The sequence below is a fragment of the Podarcis vaucheri genome (assembly GCF_965113315.1).
Source record: "Podarcis vaucheri genome assembly, chromosome: 10".
Lineage (NCBI taxonomy): Eukaryota > Metazoa > Chordata > Lepidosauria > Squamata > Lacertidae > Podarcis > Podarcis vaucheri.
In genome coordinates this window covers 19,715,096-19,740,501 of record NC_138748.1, presented here as the reverse complement: position 1 = coordinate 19,740,501, position 25,406 = coordinate 19,715,096, and the positions used below count along the sequence as shown (strand labels likewise).

General features: G+C 41.5%; 1 protein-coding gene across 3 annotated transcripts in view; it reads left to right on the top strand.

Annotated features, from left to right (window-relative positions):
- Window positions 1-25,406, top strand: part of CFTR (CF transmembrane conductance regulator) — a 92,126-nt gene that overhangs the window by 24,934 nt on the left and 41,786 nt on the right. For 2 of the 3 annotated variants that reach the window (XM_082239465.1, XM_082239464.1), the window contains exons 6-15: window positions 1,210-1,373; window positions 3,307-3,432; window positions 6,421-6,667; window positions 11,188-11,280; window positions 12,670-12,852; window positions 15,310-15,501; window positions 20,063-20,157; window positions 21,874-21,960; window positions 22,805-23,525; window positions 25,181-25,309. In XM_082239465.1, coding sequence (XP_082095591.1) covers window positions 1,210-1,373; window positions 3,307-3,432; window positions 6,421-6,667; window positions 11,188-11,280; window positions 12,670-12,852; window positions 15,310-15,501; window positions 20,063-20,157; window positions 21,874-21,960; window positions 22,805-23,525; window positions 25,181-25,309 — 2,037 coding nt within the window. Of the gene's footprint in view, window positions 1-1,209; window positions 1,392-3,306; window positions 3,433-6,420; window positions 6,668-11,187; window positions 11,281-12,669; window positions 12,853-15,309; window positions 15,502-20,062; window positions 20,158-21,873; window positions 21,961-22,804; window positions 23,526-25,180; window positions 25,310-25,406 lie in introns of those variants that run through there. The other variant, XM_082239466.1, reaches the window with a different exon arrangement.

Genomic DNA, 25,406 nt, shown 5'->3' with positions numbered 1-25,406 from the left:
CTTGCTTCACTGTAAATTTCGTACTTGACTAGGGGTGGATAATTACCGCTCAAGGCCATAACAGTTCTTCACTGCTATTTCCCTCACGATGTTTGACAGACACAGTAAAAACTACTCAGGAGTGCAGTGTACCTAATTCTGCCCCCATGGGCAGAAATAATTGGATACAGGGCTAGCCCTATCATTAGACAAAGTGAGGTAAACTGCCTTGGGGAGCAAAACTATGTATGTTCCACAGCACGTCCTGATCCACCTAAACAAGGCTGTTGCTTCAGGTAGACTGTATCAGTGTTTTATTAAGGTTTTATTGACAGTCCAGCGGGTTTCTGTATATGGAACCAGGAGGTGCACACCATCTTGTCATTTGCCTCAGGCAGCAAAATGCCTTAGGCCGGCCCTGACAGAGTATGAGTTTGAAAGGCAGAAGCCACCATTGTGCCTTGCTTATTGCATAGGGTTACGGGATGACTGCTGTTCTTTTCATACTACGGGAAAACAGCAGCAGCATGTTAGTGTGGGTGGTGTGGCACTATGCTTGCAAAGATAGGGTGGAACATGGCAGTAGTGAGGTCAGGGCAACTCCAGCCAGAGCTCCCTCAACACAAGATGTAATACGTGAATGAAATTATGAATACATTTATTCGGAGAGAGCCAGACCAAGATAGTGTGACTTGGGAACTGTGTGGGAAGGACTTCTTACCTCCTTCGCAAAGATTGGATATGTTCAGTACAGGGGAATAGAGAGCAGGCCCAGATTTGGGGAAAATAAACCTGGTCCAAGCTCTTGTCCTGTCTGAGGGAAGAGTGAGAGTTTTTTTGGATTTGATATCCCGCCTTTCACTCCCTTTAAGGAGTCTCAAAGCGGCTAACATTCTCCTTTCCCTTCCTCCCCCACAACAAACACTCTGTGCGGTGAGTGGGGCTGAGAGACTTCAAAGAAGTTTGACTGGCCCAAGATCACCCAGCAGCTGCATGTGGAGGAGCGGGGAAGTGAACCCAGTTCCCCAGATTACGAGACTACCGCTCTTAACCACTACACCACACTGGCTCAGTGATGGACATGAGGTTGGAGAATGGGGATGGAGACTCAGGAGAATGTGGGGAGGAACTAGGGAAAAGCCTATAACTCTCCACCCCTCTTGCCTATTTTCTTTCCTGTGACTATCTTTGCATACTACCAGTGAGCAACGCTGTGATTTTCCTCCCCAGGGTTTAGCTTTAGCTCATTTTGTTTGGATTGCACCTTTACAAGTCTTGCTGCTGATGGGACTTCTCTGCGAGATGCTGCAGGCCTCGGCGTTTTGTGGACTCGGTTTCCTAATTCTTGTTGCCCTTTTCCAAGCCTGGCTGGGGCGAATGATGATGAAATACAGGTGACAAAGCAATTGCGGGTATTTCTTTCAAATATTAAGGGTTTTAAAAGCTTGCTAATGACAGATTCTGAATAAATCCTGCCAGCAATTTGCTATTAACAGGGCTCTCATATTGTATGTGTTTATACCATATATTGTATCTTACATTTCCATATATTGTATCTTACATTTCCATATATTGGATCTTACATTTCCATATATTGGATCTTACATTTCCATATATTGGATCGTACATTTCCATATATTGGATCTTACATTTCCATATATTGGATCTTACATTTGGAGGGAATATATTTAATACTTGTAAATTAGGGAATAATCCAAAGCTAGGCATGAACATACTTCCAGTTTTTAGAGGAACCAAAGTTTTCATAGGCATTAATGATTGTTAATTCACTCGGCTATTAATTTACACATTTTCATATGATCCTTCTGTTAATGAAACCAATGTTGGTTTACAACATACAATGACTTAAGATATTTATTTGTTAGGTTTTTATATCGCTCTTAATCTGAAGGTCACAGGGCAGTTTACAATATAAAGACACAAAAATATATAGCATAATAACAAATACAAATGACATCCAGTTTAAAAGGCCATAGATTGTTTAATTATGCAAAGGCCTGGAATAAGAGGAATGTCTAGACTGGCCTATGCTGTTCAAGTCATTCAAGGTTGAGTCATTAAGCTGGATCTGTTGAAACAAGCTTGAACACCTGTGTCTTTCCACAGTCTCCCGATAACTCCAGCAAGTTCTGCTGCCATAAAGCTTTCACCTGTTGATCCAGCTAGAACAAAGAGTCATCAAGCATCATCAGCTCTGCCAAAATCTATCAAAAACTCCTGTCACTGAGGGCTGGATCACAGTATCAGGAATGGAGGGCAAATTTTGCACAAACCACAACTTTGCCCATGATTATATTGCCTTACTTTTCTCCATAATGGCAATAATAATCTACTTATATATGGAGGGGGGGGGGGAACTACAGATGTGCACAGATGGAATGTTGAGGGGTTGCCTTTTATATGTACAAGATACGCGCACGCACACACACACACACACACACACACAACCAATAGCTACTACAAGCGGAAACGGGTGTGAATTATTATTTTCCAAAGAACATATGTACTCTCAGTTCTTGCTGCAAATCAACACAGGTGCTTGATCTTTGAGGTTGGGTTTATCTATATGCCAGAGAAAGTTTACTGACACAGGTAGCTATTCTAGGGGGAAAAAGAACAGGGAGAGAAGAGGAAAATATGCAAATTCAAGGGCTATTATAGAATGTTACATAACGAACTTGCGCAGTGACCAGGTGAAATGGCCATTGCAGAATGAGACATATGGGAGGTTGGTCCTGGTGAGGGAGGGGGTGCTATGAACCTCCCCCCACTCTGATGCTGTCAATCTATTGGTGATGGAGACAGTTATGGAGTGGAAAAGTCAAATGACCATCTGAGCTATAGAAGCTTAGAACACCTTTTGATTCAACCTGCTGAACTTTGAAAAGAAAAGAAATAGCATTGAATGTGAATCTGTTGAAGAATAAAAAAATTCTCTAAAATTTGGAGAGGGTCTCCTTGTTCCTACGAAGCAATTCTGAGGGTTTTTTTTTTGGATTTATCTCATTTCTAAATGAAGCAAATGTGCCAAGTCTATCTTTTTACCTTAACTTGGAAGATTGTTATAATTTAGGTTTATTATTATGCGCAAATTATAAAAGCTGCAGGCCAGTAGCCATTTAACTGCCTGGTTAGCTCAAACTGGTGATGAGTTGAGTCCTGTTGGGAATTATAATCCTCCAACTGATGTATTTTCTGAAGAACTCAGAAAATAGCTTCATTTCCCCCCAGACTATGTCATGTTTCCAATGGTATCAAGAATATACAGATAGGTACTAAACATAACTGTGTTGATGTGTTTTACAGAGATCAGAGAGCAGGAAAGATCAATGAGAGACTTGTACTCACTGCAGAAATGATTGAGAATATACAATCAGTCAAAGCTTACTGTTGGGAGAATGCAATGGAAAACATGATTGAAAATGTGCGCCAGTAAGTATTTGCCTCTCCAATATTGTCCATGTAATCTTTATTCCTGTGGGTTTATTTGGTAGTTTCATTAAACAGGACATTTTTGCTCTTCCCTAAAGTTTTAATCCCCTGCAAACGAGATAAATTATTTTAGCCCTATTCATCCTATAATGAAATGTATTGGGCCATTTTGGGTTAGGCATTTAAGCTGTTGGTCCAACCATTGTGCTGCGGATTTTACAAATTTAAATAGGAGAAATGTGATTCTTTTGGGTGGCTGTGTAGCAAAGGCTTTACCTCTGGAAGATAGAGCTGAGTTTATAAGGTAAATCGGGGGAAATTTGGAAATTTAAAAGAGTAATGATCTCAACCCCTATTTTTCTGTGGCTGTCAGGCTGTTTTGGAGGACTGAAACTAAAGCTCTAGAAAATATGTGATGGCCAAGGTTAATCTTTAAAATGAAAGTTTGCATTTTGGTGTGCTTATCGGGCTGGAGAACTTGTAGCCCTCCAGATATTGTTGGCCATCCACTCCAGCCAGCATGGCCAAATGTCAGGGATGGAAGGAGCTGGAGAACCCCATTTTTGGCCATCTCTGGCCTACAGTATCAGACAGAACAGGAAAAATATTTCAAATTCCAAGAGGCTAGTCCTCCACAGAAATGAATAATGCAGATTATTCAGCATTCTAGTTTCACATTCCAACCCTGCACAAAGCTATAAATACCCATATCAGTCCTCGATGCCAACACTAAATGTTTAAATACCGGATAATCAGGTAACTGGATTGTTTTGTAGCTCTTTCATCTTGGTCTATTGCATACGGAACTTAGGCAATTTATTTCCTTAACTATTTATTATATGGTTACTATGTGTTTTCCTTTTAAAAAAATATCCCCCCTTCCCGTTTGATATACAGAACTGATTGTGGTACTAGGTGTGTCCCGTCTCTGTTTTAGAAGAAAAACCAGCCTGTAGCCTTAATGCCTGGCACACTGTGTACGAGTGTTAAATATGAGTAGCAGCAGTATTCAGCATTGCAGCATTTCAGCTAGAATTAGCAGGGGCTCAAAATGTTTAGAAACCAAAAAGAGTTGTACTATGTTAGAGCCAACTCAAAGAAAGGGAGTGAAGAAAGTTCAGCGCAAGCCTAGGCTCTGGTGTTCCTTGAAATTATAATTTTTAGGTACAGGACGCAAGAATATGGTAGGGAAGGAGTAAGAAGAAACAGCACATTCGCTTTCATTAATCAATCATCAGTGTAACAATCCGTATTGGATGCCTACCTTCAAAAGACGTAATGGGGGAAAAAGAGAGTAGCTGATTGATCTTTATCAATTTCATATTTTGCTATAGATTTGGGACACCTTGCTTGTGAAAACGTATCTTTTGACCATTTAAAAATTCTTTCCCGTTAATTTTCTGGCCTATTTCATTTTGTATTTTGAGAAACTCTGTTTGACTTCCCTTTTTTTTGCTTCTCAAAATTATTCATCAACATATACTTTTGCTGTTTCACCCGCTAGTAGTTTCTTTCTGAGATTTTCACCTCAGCTTTAAGCATGCCTAGATGGAAGCACGTTCCACTGATTTCACGTGCTCCCCAAACATGTGTGCCGTTTCTGATTGGGACCTGTTCATTCTGACTTTAACCATTAACATATATAGGCTGTAATCTGCATAGCGTCTCCTCCTTTTGAAATCCTATCAAAGTCTTGATTTGGGCTGTAAACTGGAGACACAGAGTTGTCCTTTCCACACCCCAGTGTGCATTGGGTTCCAGCTGCCAAGACTCACTTTGGTTCGCTGTCTTATTGGCCATGCAATGAATTCTACATTTCCATAGTCTGGTTTAATGTTGGAGATCTCTTCCATTCCCATGCCAAGCAATGTACAGTACAGGTCAGGGGCTCTCTGGGAACTGAATCCCAATGCAGCCCTCATGATGTATGTGTTCACTGAATGATTAACCTCTTATTGCTACAGTGCTGCATTGGGGTAAAGGGTGCTCCAAAGCTCAACCCACGGCTCTCATTTTATTGCACAATTGTACAATACAGAGATTTCTGTGAGTCTGGAATGTAATAAGCTGATAAAGAGCTTCATAATTTCCCAAAGTGCTGCAGATTTTGATGAAGCAGTTTATCCAAGCATTTAGAGCTACACAGCTGTTCCTTTTCCTTATTAACATCTGCATCGGGACTTTTTCTGCTTATAAAAATGTCATTGCGAATGGAGTTTTCTCCTCCCCCCCCCACACTTTTATTCAGAATTGCATGCTAGTTGTGCTTCTTTGCTGACCCACCCTACAGAAGCAAACCAAGAAGATAACTAATAAAAATTCTCAGCTTATTTGGACAATAGTTAGTCTGCCGTCTCTAGGTCTAGAATCTCTTCAAAACTGCATGGTTTTGCAGATGCAGTATAATCACTTGCAAGAAAAAGAAACAGAAGAACAGGGAAACGAAGCCGCATTCATCCTAGTTATATTGTGTAAAGACATACCCGGATTTTTTGCAGAAAATGTCACATTTGCCCTATCCACAAACTCTTTGGGCTCTGATATTTTCTGAGATCCATAGCAATTCGTTGGCAGAACACATGCAAATAACATTGCTGTCATAGTCTGCTAGATGGTTGCTCCTAGAAGCCCACTAGTTTTAGGGATTTCCCTTGTCTCTGAATGTGCAGCTCTGATTTAACACACCTTTTAGTTGAAGTGTTGACCTGTGCAAAATGTAGTGTGAATGTTAGAGTTTTGGATGTAGGTTCAAATTCCTAAGCTCACTAGGCAATCTTGGGCCAGTCACTGTTTCACAGCTGAACTTACACCACAGGGGTACCTTATACCGAAGGATCAGTTGTTCTACTTTTGTGCCACCCTCATTCACATTCTGCGCTAAAGCTGTTTTCCAAGCATTTATTTGCAGCCCCAGCTGCTTCTGCTTTTAGGGTGGCATACCTTTCCCCAGGTATAATGACTTCCACATTTTACTTTTCTCTTTGACAGACCTGAACTGAAGCTGACCCAAAAAGCTGCTTATGTGAGATATTTCAATAGCTCAGCATTCTTCTTCTCTGGATTTTTTGTGGTGTTCTTGGCTGTGCTTCCATACGCACTGATCAACGGAATTATTCTCAGGAAAATATTTACCACCATCTCATTTTGCATTGTTCTTCGAATGGCAGTCACTAGGCAGTTTCCTTGGGCTGTGCAGACATGGTATGATTCTCTTGGAGCAATAAACAAAATACAGGTACAATACATAAACCCAGTTCCCTACAGGAATAGAAGCTAATCCTTTGTAGTATATTATCTTGCCAATTTATCACTGAAAGTACATTGCAATATTTTATTGCACTTCATTAAATGCTATTCGTAGAAGCCGTTTTGATGTATTTCTCCACTGTTGTTATGAGGAAAATGTCAATTGACTGAGGTCATTGCTGACTTCAGCTGCAGTTCTCCAAATGTTTGCTCAGGCAGCCTGTTGAGAGTCAATGGGATTTACTTTTTTTCAAGTTTATAGAAGATTGCAGCCTGTATCTGATGCATGTAAAGCACATTGAGTTTAATGAGGCTTACTTCCAGGTAAGTATGTATAGGACTGCAGCATGAACCAGTTTGTTTGGGGCAAGAAAAAGTCCTCAGTATACAATGCTACTTTGTAGGAAAAATCCCTTTCATCAGAGTGGAAAAACAGTCTATGGTGGTTTCAATCGGAAAGTCAAGTTAACTGCTAGACCTCTTTAGTCCTATTGCCCCATCTCTTTAGATCAGAGGTTTTCAACCTTTTTGAGTCCTCGGCTCCCTTGACCCACTACATTCTTTCCATGGCACCCCTAAGGGGCTCAGGAGCCCAGTTATGTCACCCCTTGTCTGCAGAGCTGGCAGCCTCTCACCCTTTTTCGAACATCTTCCTTTGTGGAGTGTTGCATCAGCCTCCTCTCCCCTCTCCTTGGCAGTCTTGTTGCCACCCCTGCCCCAAAGAGAGGTGCCTTTCAGTGGCACCATTCACCTGCAGAGCTTATAGCCAGGGCTTCTGCAATAAACAGTTGTTCAAGCCTTTGGGAGGCAGAGACGCAAGAGAGCATCAGAAGACGGAGGGAGGGAAAGAGAGACAGATGCCAGTGTTGCTCAAGGCACTGTCTTTAGATGGTCAGTTGTATTACTTCTATAGAGAAGCGAAGCACACAATGGATGTGTCTAAGCTCTCATCCACTTAATTCTTTGTATCTGTGGCTACATTCCTACATCCACACAAGCTACCTCAACTCTTGATGTAGAAGCAGTATCTGCTAAAGGCTCTTCAATCGCTACCTCGCAAGCAGTCTTAACTCCTGACCTTATAGTTACAGGAGTGCTTGGTCTTAAAGGAAAGCCTAGCTATATTGTTCATAGCAGAAACCTGGGGAAATGGAGAGTGCCATTGGGATGCTGTCATCTCTATAAGAAGGACAGGCAAGGGTGTATTGGAGATGGTGTCACTCTGTATGTCAAAAAGAGTCCAACAAGCTAGAAATCCCAAAAGGGTCAGACTCCTTAACAGAATCACAGAATGGTGATACCAGATTTCTCATGGACGTCTTACCAACACCTGTGATAACCAGATGCTGAACTCGATGATCCAGCAGGGCTTTACTTATATTTTACTATATTTTGTTGGGAGCTACCCAACAACCCTGAGACGCAGGTGGCGCTGTGGGTTAAACCACAGTGCCTAGGACTTGCCGATCAGAAGGTTGGAGGTTCGAATCCCCGCCATGGGGTGAGCTCCCATTGCTCGGTACTTGCTCCTGCCAACCTAGCAGTTTGAAAGCACGTCAAAGTGCAAGTAGATAAATAGGTACCGCTCCGGCGGGAAGGTAAACGGCGTTTCCATGCACTGCTCTGGTTCGCCAGATGTGGCTTAGTCATGCTGGCCACATGACCCGGAAGCTGTACACCGGCTCCCTTGGCCAGTAAAGCGAAATGAGCGTCGCAACCCCAGAGTTGTCCACGGCTGGACCTAACGGTCAGGGGCCCCTTTACCTTTACCTTACCCAACAACCCAGTCAGATGGGTGGTATTATAGGGTGGCGCTGTGGTCCAAACCACTGAGCCTCTTGGGCTTCCAATCGGAAGATCATTAGTTCAAATCCCTGCAACGGCGTGAGCTCCCATTGCTCTGTGCCAGCTCATGCCAACCTAGCAGTTCAAAAGCATGCCAGTGCAGGTAGATAAATAGGTACCGCTGCAATGGGAAGGTAAATGGCATTTCTGTGCACTCTGGTTTCTGTCACAGTGTTTTGTTGCACCAGAAGTGGTTTAGTCATGTTGGCCACGTGACCCAGAAAGCTGTCTGTGGACAAACGCCGGCTCCCTCGGCCTGAAAGCAAGATGAGCACCACAACCCCATAGCTGCCTTTGACTGGACTTAATCGTCCAGGGGTCCTTTACCTTACTTTTTACCTTTTACTTATGTTGACTATCTAGCCTCCAAGAACTTCTTTTTCTTTTGAATATTCTCATCATGATAACTGACTAATTTCCTTTTTTGCAACTATGCATTATGATGTTTATGAAAGCACCTGTGGAATAAGTAAAATGTACCAAGCTGGGAAGGATAGCTCAATTTTTCTTCACCTCGACCAGCATCAAGCCTCTGTATCTCCCCTCCAGTGCCCATTGTCTCCTGAGTATAGCGACAGCATGACTGAAACTTTTTCTCATCCCACCCCAGCACATCCATCGACAAAAATATATGGTATAACTGGATCCTGTGCATATTTACACAGAAATAAATCCTACTGTGTTCAACAGATCTTATTCCAAAGTGTGTGCACATAAGATTATAACAAAAAAACACACAAACCCTCCTAGCTCTCATAGACAAAAAAAGGTGACAGATTAGAGAGAAACGAAAACACAGAAAGTCAGGAAGGTAAGCATTGGCCCATTCTACCCATTCAAAACATAAATGCAGAGAGTGGATTTGCTGCTGCCCTCCAAATATTAGAACAAAAAATCCCAAGCAAACATAAAAAAACAGTTTGCAAACCCTAATAAAATAAAAATAAATGAATGCTTGGAGTATGTACAATTTTGCATTTTAAACTCACTTAAGGCAATATGGTGCATTATGATGGTATTGCAAGCAGTGACACAAATGTTTAGAACTATTGGGGGGTGAGTTGTGTCCCAAAATCCATGGCTAATGGTGCCACTTGTTTAACTTTGGGCTGGCCTGTGTCCACAGTAAACTCTCCTGTCCTATGTAACCTTGGCTTGCCCTGTAACCCCTGGAAGTGACCATTTTCTTTGTGGTGAGACTTGTAGAATGAGAAGCCGCTGAGTCATTTAACAATTATATGCTCCAACTCTGTTTTGGAAATGGTGCTTCATAGTTTTTATTTCATTAAAGGAAAACATAATTGTCAAGATCATTTTTGTTTAAATAGCCGTGCCCAAGGGCATCTGAGGACAGGCATGTGACGACCAGATATTAGAAGGTGGTTGTCTAGATCCAGGTTCAACATTTATTTCAGGATTAAACCAAGATAAAATGATGGGGAAAATGTGGAATGTGTAATGGCGCCATCTCTGTGCATTCTAAGCATTTACAGGCCGAAACACCTGGTTTGAAGATTTGGCTGAAAGACTTTATTACTGCAAATATGTGTTGAATAGTTAATACCCAACTGCTGTTATCTGTGCTACACATATGCTCAGATATGCTGTCGAGAGGATACAAACATGAACCTTAAGGCTGATTACAAGCGTGCAGGGAGCCATCTGAGTGCACCTTCATGTGTTTGCAGTTTGCACCCCCTTCAGAGTGTATGTAAAGTGATCGCTTGTTTTATTTGATGACAGCAAATAAACTGAAGCCTAATCCAAATAAGACTGAGACACTGTTAGGCTGGATGGATGGGCGGTTGCTTGCTGTTGAAAGAGTTGCACTCCCTCTGAAGGTGTGGGTACTAAGATGGTTGAACTTCTGAATCTCCTGTTGTTGCTCGAGGCTCAGGGGGCCTTGGTAACCTCTAGGTTAGATTACTGTAACATGTTATACACGGGGCTGCCTCTGAGGATGGTTTGGAAACTTCAGCTGGTGTAGAATTCAGTGACCAGGTTGCTCACTGGGCCAAAACAGTTTGAGCAAATTAGTTTCTGTGCCCAATCCAAAGTGCTTTTGTATTGCCTTTGTGTTGCCCCTTTGCATGAGTAATACATGACAGGGCCTCTTTCTACATGCAGGACTCAGCTACATTAGTGAAGAAACAATGATTTGAGTGCACTATAAACATGCAACACCAGATGGCGGCAGAGAGCAGGAAATATTAAAATGTGATTTTCCATAGAGATTTTTTCTTTTGTTAAAACGATCTAATTTCTGACTTATTTATAGTGGGTTTTTCCTGTGTTTAGATCTACCTGCAGTTAGACTCAAGTGCAAAAGTGTAAGGTTAAATTCTTATTGGTGGTCTTTAAGTTGATAGGTGGAGAGGGGAAGATAGCATTAAGGAACCAAAAACAAAGGATGACATAGCCGGTTCATATGTGCACTTATGATGATCTTGCCATCTCACTTGCATGTTATGTTGGGAGTCTCCATCTGAAGATGAATATTCACTGGCGTGGACAGACTTTGCCCATTAACAACCGCCTTCTTTTTAATTAAAAGTAATTCGTGCCGGAACAAGAAAATGTTTTAAAAGACATGTTCTGTGGTCAGAATTTAGCATGCTGCATTATATGTATTGGCGCCTGAAAAACTTTAAATTAAATTTACAGGATTTCTTGCAAAAAGAAGAACACAAAACTCTGGAATATAATTTAACAACCACAGGGCTTGAGCTGGATAAAGTAACAGCCTTCTGGGATGAGGTAAATCTGAAATTTTGATCATTTTTGCCGAGTTCTTAGAGTTTCTTTTAAAAGGATTGCCCCTTATTAGATTAACTGTTTCATGTGCCTTTAATAACTACAAGACAAGCTGATGTTCAGCAGGTGAAGACTGCGCTGTTATTCTGTGTCCATGCTGCGTAAAGCTTCACCTGATAAATTTCTGCATCAGATATAGTTATAGAAGGGACAAGTGCCCAGCCACAAACAACCATGGCAAATCTAATGCATTAATTAGTTCAATATTAATGAATGAAAGCTTCCTGGAGGGAGGGGGAGGTTGCAAAAATTCCAGGATATATTGCTGTCCATGTTTTACCATTTAGCTTGTGTGTTCTGTGCAAAACAACAACAAAAAATCCTTAAAACCATCTGGTCTTAATTAATTTTTGTCCCACCATTCCTCCAATAAGCTCAAGTTGGCATACGTGGTTCCCTCCCCCTTGAGATGCCATCCTTTATCCTCACAACAATATTGTCAAGGAGGTTAGGCTGAGATATAGCTACTGGCCCAACTAAGACCACCCAGGTAGCTGAATTGCCATGTGAGGAACACTCTCAACACTACACCATACAACTAACGTGGTATATAAATATTGACTGGTGTTGCAATATAGGTGCATCTTTTAATACATGCCAGTGTCTCATTACATAGGCAGATGGTGGGAAAAAGGGAAAAGAAGTTGTCTCCTCATCTCTCCCTTTATCCAAGCTTTCCAAGAAAAACACTCATTTTTCTAGACTCCGCCCTGATAACCCCAATAATGGACTATAATAACATTTTTTAAAAAAGTTTGATTCACCTTTGCATACCAATTTGAGGGATTGGGACGGGTTTTGATATAGAGTATGGAATTGCTTGATTGATATCAGAACATATATCCGGCTAACTGTGGATATTCAATACATCTACACCAAGGTTAGCGGTTAACATCAAGTTAAGCCAGATTTTCTTCCAACTCAGAATCCATTTCCAGTTATGATTTCCAGATGATATGGGAAATCTGGTAAACCTTAACCATAGTTGGCAACCATGCTGCGATATTTCTTAAATGCAGGTGATGTGACAGGGTGGGAATTCAATGCAAGGAAGAAGAGAAGTTCGTCTTTGGGTGGGTGGGTGTGTTTGTACAAGGAGCACAAAGAAGCGGCTTGATGAATATACAATAAATATACTACAGTTTTTAAATTAGGGTCCATCTCCAAAATGTCAGCATTGAAAATAGCAAACATCAGAACATATGGAATTATTTTAATGCAATAATAACGCAGATACATAATATGAAAGCGTTTTCTTTAGAGAACTCATTTATACATGCACTTCCTTGTTGCTGCTCTATAATTCTGAGCATTTGCTTTTCCTCTTTGCAGGGATCTGGGGAGTTCTTTGCAAAAGCACAGCAGGAAAATGGCGACAGGAAAATATCCACTGCTAGTGATGGTCTCTTCTTCAGCAACTTCCAACTTCATTTTACTCCTGTCCTTAAGGACATCAACTTCAGAATTGAAAAGGGAGAGATGCTGGCTGTTGCAGGGTCTACTGGAGCAGGAAAGGTACCGATGGCAGACTGCTGAAATATTTGCATGTCAAGGCCCCCAAGCCACCCCCCCCAGGAGAATAAAGACAGAAGGACCCAGATTTTAGGTTAATGTTAACGGGCAAAATTTAGGCCACAACTTTATTGGTTACAGAATGTGAGCGGTATTGGCTTAGGCATTGGCAACAACGGACTATATCTGACTCCTGCCTGCCTTGCAGGAAGGTAAACCACCAGTAGGGGGAGCCTGCCGATGTGGATCGACTTGAGCACCCTGGGTTCCTGCTGGGGTCGTGGCATGGCCCTAGTCCCTCCCCAGGCTTTGGACAAGATCCACACCCCTGGATTCCCCAGATGGCCGCACCTCCCCTCCCCCACACATCACTACTCCAATGCCTAACTGCCAAACCTTACAACATTGTGACGATTGCTATGAGGTAGGCAAAAACCAAGTGGCTGGTGCCAGTCTGCCAAATGGAAAAAAGTCCTACCAGGCCCCTCAACAGTGACCAATTGAAGATCATAGCAAGGCCAGTGACGCGACCTGAAAAAAGGATGGGAGGGTGGGAGATCCGTGGTGCGAGGCTGAAAGGTAAGCCTCAGAGTCGCGCCGCGGCTTAAATCGGCCCCAGCCACGCCCCCAAGCGACCTGATTGGCCACCTGGTAACCTGACGTGGCCGGGGTCTCTCCCAGCATGACATGGGGCGCTGTCCTGCCCTCACGCTGAGGTGGGAGTCTAGGCGGCCTGACCGCAAACCATCCCCACCCGGAAGTGGAGCCGATTAATTCTGTGATATTAAATGATGCATTCTTTTTAACGGCAGAAAGATAGGCTGGAAGTAGACACGATGGCACACACATAGATAAATAGGTACCACTCCGGCGGGAAGGTAAACGGCATTTCTGTGCACTGCTCTAGTTCGCCAGAAGCGGCTTAGTCATGCTGGCCACATGACCCGGAAGCTGTACACCGGCTCCCTCGGCCAGTAAAGTGAGATGAGCGCTGCAACCTCAGAGTTGTTCGTGACTGGACCTAATCATCAGAGGTCCCTTTACCTTTTCTACACAATATTTAAAAGGGCAGGAAGGTTTTTAAACTTTAAAGGGTATTTTGTTTGCTTTTGCATCTTGCACCAGCCCTGACTCCAGTTATTCTCGATAACTAACTCATCAAGTCACAACTTAGCCGCAGTGCCTAAGACAGTGGTTCTCAAATCTTTTTTCTCTGGTCCACACTTTCAGAATAAAAATTTGAGAACCGCTGTCCTAAGTTCTCAAGTTGTGTCACAGGAAGCCCACCTCTGCTGGAGATGCAGAAGTTTAAAAATAAAGTTTTATGACTGTTTTACTAACTAAAGGCATTCTGTGACAAGTAGACCCCCTTTAGAAATTAGCTTTCACAGCATTCAAAGAAAAAATGAAGGGAATGCATAGAGGCTAATTTCTGAAGGCGGCTTGCATTTAGAGTACCTTTGATAACATGTATGATATTTCCTCATATTTCTTACCACTTTGATGTGCACTAAGTGCCACAAAGTTACTATTAGCTACTAATTAACTCAGAAACCATGGCAAGTGTATTCTGAAGTCACGATCAATAGCTTCCTGAAGGGCTTTCAAGCTAGAATGAATCACTAGCTGTGCTCTTGTACTGTTTTACAGAGAAGTATTGCAGGAAATGTCACACCAAGCCAAATCATTAATAGGATCAATTAAAAAGTTACACAAATTAATTACGCTTTTTCAAGGTTGAACAAATAGTCATATCTCTGGGTTTATGATTAATTTACACCTAATGCTTTGCCTGACTCATCAGATATTCACAGGGGCATTGAGGTTTACTCTGTAAATGTGAAAGACTTCTATGACTGACAGGCTATTTTCTGAGCTTGCAAGGGTGATTTTCAGACTCTTCATCCTTTTGCATTTTGAATTGTATTGGAATGAATCTGCCAAACCATGCACATAAAACCCCATCCTTTCAGATTTATTGATATAAACATATTGTACAAAGTTGCAAACTTAGAATAGTCATGGCTGCTAGATCTTGTTGTAAGGTAAAGGTAAAGGTAAAGGGACCCCTGACCATTAGGTCCAGTCGTGACCGACTCTGGGGTTGCGGCGCTCATCTCGCTTTATTGGCCGAGGGAGCCAGCGTACAGCTTCCGGGTCATGTGGCCAGCATGACTAAGCTGCTTCTGGCGAACCAGAGCAGCGCACGGAAACGCCGTTTACCTTCCCGCCTATTTATCTACTTGCACTTTGACATGGTTTTGAACTGCTAGGTGGGCAGGAGCAGGGACCGAACAACGGGAGCTCACCCCGTTGCGGGGATTCGAACCGCCGACCTTCTGATCGGCGAGTCCTAGGCTCTGTGGTTTAACCCACAGCGCCACCCGCGTCCCTTAGATCTTGTTGTACACACCTCTTTATTAAAGAATGAATGTTAATTATTATAAATCTCAATAACAGACTTCTCTCCTGATGATGATTATGGGAGAGCTGGAGCCTTTGGAAGGTAAAATTAAACACAGTGGAAGGATTTCCTTTTGCCCTCAAGTATCATGGATCATGCCTGGAACAATTAAAGAAAACATCATCTTTGGGGTTTCCTATGATGAATTCCGATACAAGAGTGTCATCAAAGCCTGTCAGCTAGAAGAGGTCAGTCTTTAATATTTTCTTCTTGCTTGTAGTACGTGATTGTGGTTAAAAGCTGCAGGGGTACATATAGCCAATGGCAGTACTGTATAAGAAGTACTGAATAAGATTTTTAAAATTCAAAGAAGCACTTATAATTTATTAGTACTGTACTGTATTCAGTATTTTCCTCATTCAGCACAAGGCTATATGAACCCTAATGCTTTAATTTCCCTGTTCAAGGTACAGTCCTCTTCTGCTTAGATCTCATTGCACAGCCTTGACTGGTGAATAATTTAAAATGTGTCCAAATCATAAAGCAACTTGTATTTATAATCACCGGTAAAATTAAAATTTCAAAACAACACTGGGCTTACAATTAATTAAGGTCAATATGGGCATCAAATTCATGTATATATATATATATATAGAGAGAGAGAGAGAGAGAAATATAGTTGTTGACACATCTAGTCAAAGCATGATAAAATAAATCAGAATGGGATAGCGAGACAATATTTTCCTGAGATGTGTCATACTCTTGTGGAACCTGTCATCAGCTGCAAGAATGATTTCAATTACATTGTAGGGAACTAACCCTCTGAATTTTTACGTATAATAAGGTATAGCTGTCCCATAACTAGGATAGTAAATCTAAGAATCAAATATTATGCATTCTGTTAAGAGGAAACAGCCACAGTAATGTTATAGTCAAATTTATACTAATATATATGCATGTCTGTTATCTCTTTGGCTGAATCTTGAAATTTTGAAATGGCTGTTGAAATTGTAGAAATCCAATTCTTGCTTGAGGTTGCTGTACTTCCAAAGTCTGTCTGTTCATTAAAGTCAGGTTTTGCCAACAAAATAATTAAAGCAGAAATTTCCTGAAATTATGTTTTCGTGATGGGTAGGTTGTGTTGCATAACCTACAAATGGCTCAGCCAGGTAAGCTATAAATCTTCTGGGTCTGAATAGAAGGAAAAGAATAGGGATGAGACAGAAGATGTAGAGCTAGTAACAGCACTTAAAATATTTTTATCAGAAGTGTCTATTAACTAGTATTTGCAAAAGTGCATGTATCACATTGCTATACTAAGCAAGTAATATGGAATGCTGAACAGCTTGCTCATCTCATACCTGTAAGTCATAGTTCATATATTACCTTTCTGATGGGATGCGGGTGGTGCTGTTGTCTAAAAGCACGCCAGTGCAAGTAGATAAATAGGTACTGCTGCGGCAGGAAGGTAAATGACGTTTCTGTGCATTCTGGTTTCCGTCACGGTGTTCTGTTGTGCCAGAAGCGCTTTAGACCTGCTGGCCACATGACCTGGAAAGCTGTCTGTGGACAAACGCCGGTTCCCTCGACCTGAAAGCGATATGAGCGCCGCAACCCCATAGTTGCCTTTGACTGGACTTAACCCGTCATGGGGTCCTTTACCTTTTTACCTTTTACCTATATTACCTTTCTCATGTATGTATATTTGAAGCAGCAAACTACTTGGTGCAGGTAAAGTGAAAGGTCAGACTATCACTCCCCCATTCGTACCTCAATTAGTTTTCATGTCAGGAAACCCAATCATTAACAGCCCCTATCTCCTTTGACCAGTGTTCAATCCGTTCCAAAGAATGTACCATCAAATTTCACTTGAAGGATTGAAGGAGATGTGCGAGGTAGCTTTATCAAATTCAATTATGCATAGATGGATGAGAAAGCAAATAGCTTGCATAACTTTCTGGGTTTTGAGATAGGAGAAAAAAATTCCTTTTAAGATACATTAAAGCACATTCTGCAGGGTGGAACATTTTACTTGTTGTACTCTGAATTAGTGTTTGCAGTGTTGAAAGACCTCATTAGTGGTACTTTTCAATCCAAAAATATTTGAGATGGAACCAGAAATCCATCAAGGTTTGTGGTGTTTCCCTCAGAAAAGGACCTATATTTCTATTTATTAAAACAAATGCAGGATTTTACCAGGGACGCTGAACGCATTATGTCTGGCACTGAGTATAGTATTTAGGAACAGTCCTTGACAATCTTAAAACTGTACTCAAGGCTGGTGGGAAGGGAGCAACTGAAACTTTAAAGAAACATGATTGGCTTGAGAGCTTAAGGAGAAGTAGACTCCAATGCAATTTTCTCCCTCAGAACTATACAGTGGACATTGAGAAGGCCTCGATGAACTTTGATAAAGGTCTCAGAAAACCTGGCAAATCGTGATACTCACAGACAAGTTAGGAAATATCTCAAGAAAATTGTTTCACAATCTTACTTTCCCCCTTAAGAACATAGGAAGAGAACCAGGTCTAAGGCTCATTTAGTTCGGCAATCTATTCTCAGAGTGGCCAGCCGGTCTTCTGCTTGCCTGCCAATCTAAACTCCCCCCTCAATTTTGTATGTTCCTTAATTAGCCTTAGACTTCATATAGGTAAAGGCAAAGGACCCCTGGACGATTAAGTCCAGTCAAAGGCAGCTGGGGGTGTGTGCTCATCTTGCTTTCAGGCTGAGGGAGCCAGCGTTTGTCCACAGACAGCTTTCCGGGTCATGTGGCCAGCGTGACTAAACCGCTTCTGGTGCAACGGTTCACCGTGATGGAAACCAGAGTGCACGGAAACAGCGTTTACCTTCCCACCACAGCAATACTTATTTATCTACTTGCACTGGCGTGCTTTCAAACTGCTAGGTTGGCAGGAGCTGGTACAGAGCAACGGGAGCTAACCCTGTTGAGGGGATTCGAACCGCTGACCTTCTGATTGGCAAGCCCAAGAGGTTCAGTGGTTTAGATCACAGCGCCACCCGCATCCCTGTTAGACTTCATATATCGAGTCCCAGTGAACATAAGGCCTTCTTTCTTCTGACTAGGATTGGGATTCTGATTTGGATGCTAACAGGATTCTCCTTTTGTATATGACTCTCACTGTCGATGATCAGAGGAAATATGAGACTTGCTTTTGTCCCTATGGGTATTTTATAGTTAAGTTTGTCAGATACGCAGGTTATCTTCAAAAGAGTCCCAGCAGCTTACAAAACAGACTAGACTGCTGTCTCCATCTTAAGTACCCACAGTGAAATTAATGCTGAAACTGTGGAGGGGAAAAAACATTCAGAAAATAACCAAATCAATGTTTGGAGAATCAGGAAAGAGAAAAACTGAAGGAAGCCCAGGATTATTGTGTTTATTTACAAAGCAAACCAGAGTTTAAATTGCTGGTAGCGTATTTGTCTTAGTAGCTGACTACCTAATCAAATCCAGCAGAGCATAATGACCCCAAAGACTGAAAGATGAAACTAAAACAAATGTAGGGCAGGAAAAGGGGATAAACATCTTACAGAACAATTAGCCTTAGATCATGGGTAGGCAAACTAAGGTCTGGGGGCCGGATCCGGCCCAATCACCTTCTAATTCCAGCCCTCAGACTGGGAATCAGCATGCTTTTACATGAGTAGAATGGGCCCTTTTATTTAAAATGCATCTCTGGGTTATTTGTGGGGCATAGGAATTCGTTCATCCCCCCCTAAAAAATATAGTCTGGCCCCCCACAAGGTCTGAGGGACAGTGGACCGGCCCCCTGCTAAACAAGTTTGCTGACCCCTGCTTTAGATAACTTACTCAAAAGTGCAATGGATTTTTCCTGCAGCAGAGGGAATTCCTAAAGGTACGAGGGTTGTCTCATGGTCTAGAGCTGGAAAGAGTCGTAGCATTGTGCATGTGGTCCTCTCTGCTCTACTGCAGATGTGCAGCCTTTCCCAAGGAAGAAAGCAAAGCAACATGTGCTGTTATCTACCCCAGAGGAAACACAATATGGGCAGTGCTTGTTTGTCTGCTATTAGTCTGCGCATGATGATCTCCTATTACTCTGGTGCGAACATCGCAACCTATTTTACCCTAAAAGTTTTTTTTGGGGGGGAGTATTTAAAATTTTGGAAGTCTTATCCCAAATGAAGTACAGATCCTCACCCAAGAATGTACATTAAAAATAATACCAGTCAAATAGAGATGGCAATAATTTCTAGGGCTTAATTAAAAACAACCAGCCACCAGGATGGAAGCTGGTGAGTTCTTAAAGTCCACCATGTGTGCTTGCTAAGAAACTGTGTCCCATGCCACTAAATGAATGACTGGGAAATTACATTTTCTGCATTATATCAAATGTCTGCCATGTCCATCACAAAAGGCTACCACATAAACTAAGCTTAATGGGAGAAGAGGAATGCTCATCTAATGGATTAGTTGCTTGCCAAATAACAAAAAAAAAAACATAGGCTAGAAACAATTAAGCAGTTATTGCAATGAAGGGAGACTGGAGCCAATTGGCATCTGTATAAGTTATGGGTAGCTGGGGTGAGCTGTAAAGTGGCCAAATCCTGTGTATGATTAGATTAGTCAGGATTCTGAAGAGCCCATTGGGTTGCAAAGAGCTCTAAAGAGAGATTGCTCCCAACCAGATCTGGTTAAAATGGCAAAGAAGTTGTGTGAATTTGCCCTCAGTCACTCATTTTTATGACTTAGAATTGCTCCATATGATATAAATTGAGAAGCTATGGTGTAATCTGGAAAAAAAAAACTTTCATAAAATGTTTCAACAGGACATTTCGAAGTTACCAGAAAAAGATGACACCATTTTGGGAGAAGGTGGGATCACTCTCAGTGGTGGTCAGCGAGCCAGGATCTCTCTTGCCAGGTGAATTGAAATAATTGTATGATGTTTTTAATAAATACAGCCCATACTTGTTTTGTTATCAGCATGCAATTTCTCATGATTAATGGAAGCCTCACATTCATATGCAAGGTAAAGATTTAGTTTTATAAATTCAGAACCTTGTTGCTTTCTTACAACTCATTGAAAAACTTCTGGTGCCTAAAATTGCTGCTAAATTTTTAATGTTTTCAAATACAGCTTTCTAGTTCCATGATATGAAATTCCAGCCTTTTCCAAAGTTCTGGCATTTAAAGGGAGGCATCAGAAATAATCCTACACTCCATTTTCCTCCCCTGTTGCAACTAGCAGTTTCCACTCTGCAAGAACTAATGCATTCAGGTTCCCATTGTTATAATGTTTGAAATCATCCCTGCCTCTGAAAATGGGTGCAATGTCTGCCCAAAGTTTTCAGCATTGCATTATTCACTAGTGCAACTACTCCCATTGCAAGCTCAGTCAGGCATTTCCTCACAACTTATGGGAAGCACACGGGAGGTAGTGGTTTTAGCACAGAATTGTCACTAGCAACACAGTCCTTATTTAAACTAGAATTGTTGGTGATGCTCCCATTTCAACTGAAGTAATACACTACAGGAATAGGTGGCAGCTTTCAGATGAGGGTTATATGACTTAAACTAAGAGAACTGGAATAGAATAAGAGAATTGTAGAGCTGGAATAGTCAGATCCTTCCCCGGTATAACATGTAAGGTTAAGGGGCCCCTGACCATTAGGTCCAGTCGCAACCAACTCTGGGGTTGCGGCGCTGATCTCACTTTATTGGCCGAGGGAGCTAGCGTACAGCTTCCGGGTCATGTGGCAAGCATGACTAAGCCGCTTCTGGCGAACCAGAGCAGCGCACGGAAAAACCATTTACCTTTCCGCCGGAAAGGTACTTGCACTTGCACTACTTGCACTTTGATGTGCTTTCGAACTGCTAGGTTGGCAGGAGCAGGAACTTAGCAACAGGAGCTCACCCCGTCGCAGGGATTCGAACCACCGACCTTCTGATCGGCAAGTCCTAGGCTCTGTGGTTTAACCCACAGCACCACCCGTGTCCAGCATAACATGTAGATACCATTTATATGGGACCTCTTTAATCACATAGATAGAAAATATGTCTACAGCACCTTCATGGGCTAATTTACCTCTTGTTTACATTTTGAGCTTATTCTGGAGAAACATGATTGCCACCATGTTCACCAACAATGGCAAAATTCAAATTTAATCACCGAGGATTTATGATCCAAGCAAAGCACCATGCTTTTATGTGGCGTGTCAATGGATAAGTGCTTGGTATCGGTTGTTGCTGGCATCTGTCTGTCTTGGGAGACAATGGAAGAATGCGCCATTGGGGGTGAAATCAAAGTGTTGGAAGGTTACAGTGCCTGCTGTGGCTGTAGAAACCAATATGCGAGAAACATATTTTGTTGCCACTGGGGCAGATGCAGGCAGGTCCAGTGCTGCTGCAGCAGAGGCACCTTGGCGTTCAAAAACTCAGACTGTAATTGTTTCCTGAAATTAAATGTTAATATGGTGGATTATAAAGCCTACGTGATCACAATACTGGATTCTCTGGGTGATGTTTTTATTGCATATACTAATAGAAAAAATATTCTGATCAAACATTCCAAATATAAATTAAATGTTAGCATTTACTTTTAATGGGAGCTAATTTCATTTTTATGTCCTTTATTTAGAGCAGTATATAAAGATGCAGATTTGTATCTTTTGGATTCCCCTTTCGGTTATCTAGACATGTTAACAGAGAAAGAAATATTTGAAAGGTATAGTATTTTTTGACATATTTGCTTATTTAATAAATAAATGTTATTAAATAAATAAATTTAATAAACAAAATCTGCTTATTTAATAAATAAATGCACAGGGTATTATGCCAACATAATGCAAAAGAATTTGTGCAAAGCAGTACCCAAACCCAAGAAACAGATTTTCTAATGTATAATTTGATTTTGTGCAAATGCTTAATGCTTTTAGGAGTAGGCTTGGTAAGGTTCAGAACACCATGAAATGCACATTATTCTATGGATATTGTAACTGATTGGATTGCAATAAACCCTCATGATCATTCCAAGCTTCTTAGTCTGAATTTCAGTAGTTCTGTAGATCATCCCAGGATGTGCTATAACCCTTTGTGTTGGTTTGCTGACCTCACCTTAGCTGTTATCAGCCACTTAATGACATTTAAAAGAACACACTTCTCTTCTATGTTTGTGTGTAAATAATTGTTTAACTGAGTCTTAAAAAAACAAACAGGCAGGGGCTGGATCACATGGAGGGTGCCCGGGGTGGTAGGGGATGTTGGCCCCCTCAATATTGGGGGTGAGTGGGCACCCTGATTCAAAATATTGAGGCTGGAGCTCCCTGTGCCCCATATACCCAGTGCTGGGGGCTATGATATTCAGATACCTAGCTAGAGTCCTCAGTGCACAATTACTTGAGTGACATACTTTTTTTTGCTCTTCAAATTGTATCTTGGCTAAATAAATCTGGGTTGTTGCTTTTAAATTGGAAAGCACTCAAAGAAGATCAGCAAAATTGGACAGAAAATAAGCAATGATTACCCTCCTTGAAATCTCTAATTGTTTCCTCCCCCTTCTTTTTGCGAAGCTGTGTTTGCAAACTTATTGTCAATAAAACTAGAATACTTGTTACATCGAAGCTGGAACATTTGAAAATAGCAGACAAGATACTAATTTTACACGAAGGAAGCTGTTATTTCTATGGGACCTTTTCTGAACTTCAGGGTCAGAGACCCAACTTTAGCTCTGAGCTGATGGGATTTGATGGTTTTGATCAGTTCAGCACAGATCGAAGGAACTCCATTCTAAGCGAAACACTGCGGAGACTTTCTATTGGTAGCGACGGCATGGGCGCACCAAACGAAATAAAGAGAACGTCTTTTAAACAGACCTCAAACTTTGTGGAAAAAAGGAAGAACTCGGTCATGAATGCGCTGAATTCTAGCAGGAAGTTCTCCTTTATGCAAAAAACTCCTCTTCAGGTCAATGGCATAGAAGAAGGCCTTGGGAAACCCGTAGAAAGAAGGTTTTCCTTGGTACCGGACTCTGAACAAGGAGAGGCAATTCTGCCACGCAGCAATGTGATCAACGCAGGACCCACGTTTAGAGAACATAGAAGACAGTCTGTGCTTAACTTGATGACCCGAACATCAGTTCACCAACGTCAGAGTTTTTACAAAAAGGGCAACGTATCCATACGTAAAATGTCAGTAGCCCACCCGTCTTGCGAGACAGATATCTATGCCAGGCGCTTGTCTATGGACAGTGTGGCAGAAATAAGCGAGGAGCTTAATGAAGAGGATTTAAAGGTACGTGGTTCAAATTACTGTTGGCAGATGTGCATTTATATACCACCCACCTCATAAAATGAAAGCTTATCCCATAGTAACCTGGCTACTCTTTTACATTGCTGAAAGACTATTTTATCAGCAAACATACTAACATGGCTGCTCTTCTGGAAGATTGTTGTTAGATATGCTTCAGTTCCCAGTATCTGTGTCAGGGGTCAGCAAACTTTTTCAACAGGGGGCCGGTCCACTGTCCCTCAAACCTTGGGGGCTGGACTATATTTTTTTGTGGGGGAGAATGAATTCCTATGTCCCACAAATAACCCAGAGATGCATTTTAAATAAAAGCACACATTCTGCTCATGTAAAAACACCACCACAAATAACCCAGAGATGCATTTTAAATAAAAGGACACATTCTACCCATGTAAAAACACTCTGATTCCCGGACTGTCTGCGGGCTGGATTTAGAAGGTGATTGGGCCAGATCTGGCCCCTGGGTCTTAGTTTGCCTACCCATGATCTACGTAACATGGTCCTCTATGACTGAACACCCAGTAGAGCATTCTTGTATCACGTACCCCTTTGATTTCACATTTGAAAATGTAATTAATGATCTCAGGGAGATTCTTCTCACTGTAATAGTCCTACTCAGGTGTTGGATTTACTCACATTCAAAGAACGCATGATGGGGTGCAGGTCTATGTGTACTGCCCCCAACAATCCTGCCCGTGTAAAAATCCAGAGTGGAGTGTGCAAGGTCCTAGGAGCTCGGATGGTATGTGTGGCTTCACTCCCCACAACCATGCATTGTTTGAACGCGAGTAGACCCAACACTTGAGCAGTACTATTGTTGAATCAAAGCACAAAGATTACATTTGGGCTGTGCTTCAGGGAGCATAGCAGTGCCTTGTTTATTGTGTACTATGCAATTATAAATGAGTACAACAAAGTATCCAGGTGGTGAACATAACAAATCCTTAAAATAGTAAAAAAAATACGTATCCAACATCTGTACAATAACCAGCGGTTGCCAGATATTGTCAAAATCTTCTCCTTCATTGCAGCTCCTCAATGGTTCTTTTAAATAAAAAAGTTCGAAGTATGAATGCAAAGAAATAGACTGGGCATATATTCTTAAGCATCTTATTGTGTGAGCATCATATTGTAGGGCTGCCATATTTCAGAAAAGTTAAATTCCTGGCACACGCAAAATTATTGAGCCTTTTAGAAATTGTTCACCTTGGGGGGGGACCTCCCCCCCCAAATAGTGATTTTTAAGCTTTTCGAGCTGCTTTTTCCGTCACGTTGCCATACATCCAGGGTTTCCCTGAAAAAAATCCCCCCCGATACCATTTTTACATCCGAAAACAATGTGATGTCAGGAATTTTCAAGTATATCATATTGTTTAGAAGACAGCTAGAAATTTTAAAAGTTTTATACACATCTCAACAATAGTCAGCTCTCATTCCTTTGAATAAGGTGCCAACAAAAGATTATGTTACTCAGATAGTTCTAATCAGTGCTTTTTTCAGGGGGCACTCAAGGGTACGGAGTAACAGAACCTCTTTTTGTTGTTAAAAAGTGTGGCTCTTACTGTAACAACTTCCTGGCACCTATTTTTCTAGAAAGAAAGCACTGGTTCTAATGGTGTTCTTGTCCATTCTTTTCCCAGGAATATTTTTGTGAGGATTCAGAGACCATGAATGCTGTTACTACATGGAATACATACTTCAGATATATTACTGTCCACAAAAAGTTGATTATTGTGTTAATTATATGTGTAGTTATTTTTCTAATTGAGGTAAGTATATTAACTCTATTTTAACTTAACTCTGCTTAAGCTACTGTAAATGAAAGCACTGTTAGCATAACTCTTTTCATAGGGATAGCAGCAGAAG